Below are 5,581 nucleotides of genomic sequence, written 5' to 3' on the forward strand. Positions count from 1 at the left end.
CAACTGCTGAATTTGATACTCATACATGATCATCTGATGATATGTTGCCGACTGACCCTGGGCCATATCAAAGGCTCTTAGGAAAACTACTTGTTGACCATCACAAGGCCAGACATTTCATTTGTTGAGTCTCAGCCAATTCATACATAGTCCTAAAGTTTCTCATATGGAAGTTGCACTCAAGATGGTCAGGTATATCAAAAATAGTCTAGGATTGGGGGTCTTTTTTACTGCTCATTATTCCGAGTCACTCTCAGCATTTTGCGATGCAGATTGGGCTGCATGTCCTAATACACGCAAGTTAGTTACAGGATACTTTGTTGATATCTTGAAAATATAAGAAATAATCTACCATTTCTAGAAGCTCAGCTGAAGCCGAATATCGCAGCCTCGCTTCAACTGTTGCTGAGGTTGTGTGAATTCTTAGTCTACTCAAGGAGCTGGGGGTTAAGCATCATTCGCTGTGCCTATCTACTGTGATAGCAAGTCAGCTCTTGCCATTGCTGCCAATCCTGTCTTTCATGAGTGCAAAAAACATATTGATATTGATTTTTATTTCATCCGTGAGAAGATTCAACAGGGCCTCATCTCCGCTCTCTATTGTGCTACAACAGAACAAGAAGCTGACATTCTTACTAAAGGACTTGGTCGACCTCAACATGCATACTTGATGTCCAAGCTAGGACTTCTGAACATTTTTCCCAGTCCTAACTTGAGGGGGGTGGGTGTAAAGGATGTAGTTAATTTTAGTTAGTTAGTTAACTTAACTACAGTTAGATTACAGTTAGTATAATAGTTAATTCAGATGGCAAAGATTAGGCGGTTAGTTTTAGTTATATACAGTAGCTTGTCCCTTTCATTTGGCACTGTATAGAAATAATAGAGCAAAATCAACACCTCTAGAGATGAATCAAAAGCCTACCACAGCAGAATATGATGTTCATGTGGGAAAGCTAGGAGATCCAGATTTAGAAGACATTACTGCATATCAGAAGATGATTAGGAAGCTCTTGTACTTGACAATCACACGATCGGACATTAGTTTTGCTGTACAGACATTGAGCCAGTTCATGCAGAGTTCAAAACAATCTCATATGGATGTAGCCTTAAGAGTGGTTAAGTATATCAAAGGAGCACCAGGTCTAGGAGTGCTTCTACATGCAAAGCCAGTTGGCAAATTGACTGCCTACTGTGATGCAAACTGAGCAGCCTGCCCTAATACTGGGAGGTCTGTGACAGGATATGTTGTCAAATTAGGGAGCTCTCTAATCTTATGGAAATCTAAGAAGCAACAAACAATTAGCAGGAGCTCAGTAGAAGCAGAATATAGAAGTATGGCAGTTGTAACAGCAGAAGTCACTTGGTTATCAGGCCTTCTTGAAGAACCGAGAATACCAATTTCCAAACCTATCCAATTATTCTGTGACAACAAGGCAGCTATTCAAATTGCTTAGAATCCCATATTTCATGAACGCACTAAACACATAGAAATAGATTGCCATTTTGTACGACAGAAAATCAAATCTGGGCTCCTTACACCACACCATGTCACTTCTGCTCTACAACATACATACTTGCTCACAAAGGGTCTGTCAACAGCTCAACATCACTCACTAGTTTCCAAGCTTGGAGTGTTGGATGTCTTCCAACCTCCAGCTTGAGGGGGAGTATTAAAGTAGGGGTATCGTATTTGATATATTAGCCTATTGCTAGTTATGTTACTTAATGAGGGGTATTTTAGTCTTTTCTATCATTCTTACACACGTGACTCGTGTGAGTGCATTGTATAAAAACAAGTACTCTGTATTAGCAGAGTCGGTTGCTTCATAACAGATATGATCTTCTTCTTCATTCATCTTCTTCTCTCAATCATGTTCACTCTTAATTACATGCAATTGTGAATTCTTCTAGATCTGTACTCAAATTTTCTCAATAGCAATAAGCTAGATCTGTTTGCAAGCTTCTTTCATACCATAAGTAACTTGATCATTGAAAAAATTAGTTGGACAAATTAGTTGGACAGACGAATTCACGTCTTTTACAATCAACAAATTCCTCCGTTTATAGAGCTCATACAAGTAGCCCCTTAATGAAAATATTCTATAATCTAAGTTTCGAGCTTAAAATATTTTTTTGCTAAAAAGACGCCTACAATTTATCTGCACCTGCTGGAAAGGTTAAAGCATTATATTTATTCTTATACGATAAGAATGTTTTCTCTATTGTAGAGAGGATACACTACAAAAATCTCAATAAAACACGAAAGGAAAGTTGTTTCCATCCCACCCTCCTGTGTTTCAAATAAAAAATAAAAAAGTGATCTTTTATGTTTGAGAGTATGTTCAAAGTAATCCGTTAAGTATGTACTGAGCAGTTTTTATCCTTTAAATTTATCAAAGGTTAAAACCTTCGATCATCGTCAAATATTTAATGAAATATGTATGTTAGATTTAACGAGACTTGTGAATTTTTTTTAAAGGGAACTCACATTGAGAGGTATAATTATTGTAGTTTATGTTACTTTTGATATATTTCTAGAGTCTTCAGCTTTTTGAGGTGTGATTTTTACTATTTTTTGCATCTTTTTGGTGTCCTGTGCAACTTTTGTATTGCATTTTTTAAGATTTGATGGACTGTGGTGGTGTTTAAGGTTACTTAGGTTAAGTCTTTCTTTTTTTTCCTTTCTATAGTTTCCGTCAAATCTAACGATCATAAATTATTAAGCATTTGATAAAATAAACTTAAAAGGATTAAATTAATCGGTGCATATTTACGGGACTACTTTGAAATCAATATTTGTCATTTTCTTTGTCAAATTACGATGCCAGTGTTATTTGGATCTTGTTTATCTCGTAAGTCAAAAAAAAAGTCTTACAACAAAAATAATAACACCTCAAACAAGTTACTAAAATAATGCCTTAGATTAGTTAAATTAAATTAATAAATTAATCAGTTGCTGGATTTGCATTTCATATAAAAGTAAAGTGATATATGGAATGGGCTGAACTCAAAAAGGGATATTCGGGCCAAGAAAATAATACGGGTCTTTGCAATCGGATCAATAGACACTTGATGATCACAGGCCGAGTCAGGATCTGAAGATTATGAATTCGGAATTTTAATTTTTTAAGTTATTAAATTTTAAAATAATAATTAAAACATATTTCGTGAATTTCACAAAAGAAACATAGAGTCTATACAAATTCGGCCGAAACAGAAGCGAAGTGCTAGCTCTGCCCTATTCATGACGTGTCAATCTTGATTTTGCTTAAGCAAGACATACCCTCGGCCTAATGACTTCGTTTACAACTTGCGTGCAAAGACTCATCAAATATTTTCATGCTGCTGTTATTGCTACATAAATTTCAATGTCTTATAGACAGAAAAAGCAGTAAAATATAAAGATATAATGCTCAAGACTATAAGATAATTAGCAATTTCATTTCATGAGTCTCTTTGGAGTGTTGATTTCATCCTCACAGCTTATATTGGAAAACAAATCTTTGCATAGCTCACCATAGAATCTGCACACCAAGTCAATAAAGACAGGACTTTTCAGATTTTTCCAACAGTATAGCAATTCTTCTACATCCATTAAATCACTCATTTTTCCCTCTTCAGCAATCATTTCAACCAGATAATTCTCAAAACTTCTGCATGCATCTTCCACATCATTTTGAATCATTAGTACTTCTCTTTTAGTAGCTCCACTCAATCTCACATAAGCTGGAGTTATTGGTGATGGCATTGGTGCTTTGATATGTCCTACACCGCAAAAAAAAAAAAAAAAATCAACACAGTTTTAGCTAGTAACTCAAATCAGTGGCGGAGCTATAATTTTCTAAGAGGTATCAAAACAAACGAATTTAAATACACCGTAAAATCAAAGGGAGTTAATGTGTAGAGTAAATATACATAAAATAAATTAAATTATCTAGCAATACAATGTAATTTTCCAGCAAAGGAATGTCGATTGACACCCCTTGGTTGAATGTGGCTCCGCCACAGACTCAAATTATTGGGTCAAAACAGGCCAAAATCAGCGAGCCTAGATTTGAAGCTAATGGGTTCATGATTCTATTTTTTAAGTTACTGAGTTTTAACTCAATAATTAGTATTAATTTTTATGGATTTTTTTTTAGACAAATCCAAAATTAATATGGACCAAAGTAATTGGGTTCGGTTGAACGCTCCTCCTAGCCAAAATATATAGTGTAATGACGGGTTAAAATTTAAAAGAAACCACAAATATACAAAATCAAATATGGAGTGTAAATTTAGAAGAACTTAAGCTAATAACTTAGAGAAAAATGCATTAGTTTTCACACGTGTTTCAAAGTGCAAAATAAAAATAGAAGGGGAAGTTGGATTATGTTGAGCGAGTTGGATTTTTGTTATTGACCCTTTTATTAATTTGACCCGTTTTGATTCGTCGAAATTATTTGCTCATTTGTCACCTCTACGTACCTGCATCACAGAAATTCTTGAGCTCCATGACTTGGTCCCCCTCTCTTGGTTGTCTTCTTATTGAACGAAACACTGATAAAACTTCTGAAGCTTGTTTTCTACTACAAGTGTCTTTATTGCTTTCACATCTTGAAGGTCGAAATCTAAGCCTTTTTATAAAGAGGGGCTTTCTTAGTTTGAACTTGAACAGCTTTAGTATTTTCTTGCATGGATTAAAGGGCTTGAATTTGAAGCAACATAAAGCGTTAACTTTCATTTTGAATACTGAGGGTAAATAAGGAGAATGATGGTTTTTGGCTTATCTGATCTTGCTTTCAGTTTGGAATTGACATGACAACTATCAAATTTGTGTATTAAAGGGCACTCTTTTTTTCTTTTCTTTTTTTAATTTAAGGTGGGGGAGAATAATATAATGAGTTGTGGATTACACGATGTTGAAGGAAAAAAGGTGGTATACCACGAAAGAAATGTTATCAACTCTTAATGGTTGTTAAGAAACGAAAGAAATATACACTAGCTAATAATAAGAATTTATAAATTACGAGAGCATGATTTATGTAGATGTAAAGTTGTCAATTGATCGTGTCGATGCAGATAAAATAACGGGTGAAATTCAAAAATAGCGAGATTTATAAATGGTAATTGAAAAATAGCTACAGTTTCAAAAGTAATCAAAATTTATCCACTTTTACATGTAAAGATAAATTTGAACGAAAACACTGTTCAAAATCCGAAAAATATTCCAGCATAATATACTGGAGTTCGAATTCTTTACATGTGAATTTCCAGCATAATATACTAGTCCAACATAATATGCTAGATTCATACAATGGTGCTCCAATCTCTAGTATATATGCTGGAACTTTTAGTGTGCTAGAGTTCCAGCATAATATGCTGGAAGTTCATACACAGGTATACTAATCTCCAGTATATTATGCTAAAACTTTCTGTGTTGCAGTAAAATAATGGTTGTTTTTAATGACTTTGCAAACACTGACTATTTTCCGTGCTATTTTCACGAAAATAACTACGTTTACGTACTATCCAGCTATGTTCATTGCAAAATTCTGTCTTTGGACTTCAATTGGATGGACTGAACCTCTTTTTTCCCCCA

General features: G+C 34.5%; 2 protein-coding genes across 2 annotated transcripts; one reads left to right on the forward strand and one right to left on the reverse strand.

Annotated features, from left to right (window-relative positions):
- Positions 906-1,454, forward strand: LOC109234932 (uncharacterized mitochondrial protein AtMg00810-like). The gene is made up of 2 exons (XM_019400971.1): positions 906-1,140; positions 1,210-1,454. The coding sequence occupies exons 1-2, from the start codon at positions 906-908 to the stop codon at positions 1,452-1,454; spliced, it is 480 nt and encodes a 159-aa protein (XP_019256516.1).
- On the reverse strand, positions 3,148-4,804 carry LOC109235089 (transcription repressor OFP17-like). The gene is made up of 2 exons (XM_019401082.1): positions 4,468-4,804; positions 3,148-3,765 (listed from the first exon to the last, which is right to left on the reverse strand). Exons 1-2 carry the CDS (start codon positions 4,721-4,723, stop codon positions 3,440-3,442), a joined length of 582 nt encoding a protein of 193 aa, XP_019256627.1. The 5' UTR covers positions 4,724-4,804; the 3' UTR covers positions 3,148-3,439.

The sequence above is a fragment of the Nicotiana attenuata genome, chromosome 11, assembly GCF_001879085.1.
Source record: "Nicotiana attenuata strain UT chromosome 11, NIATTr2, whole genome shotgun sequence".
Lineage (NCBI taxonomy): Eukaryota > Viridiplantae > Streptophyta > Magnoliopsida > Solanales > Solanaceae > Nicotiana > Nicotiana attenuata.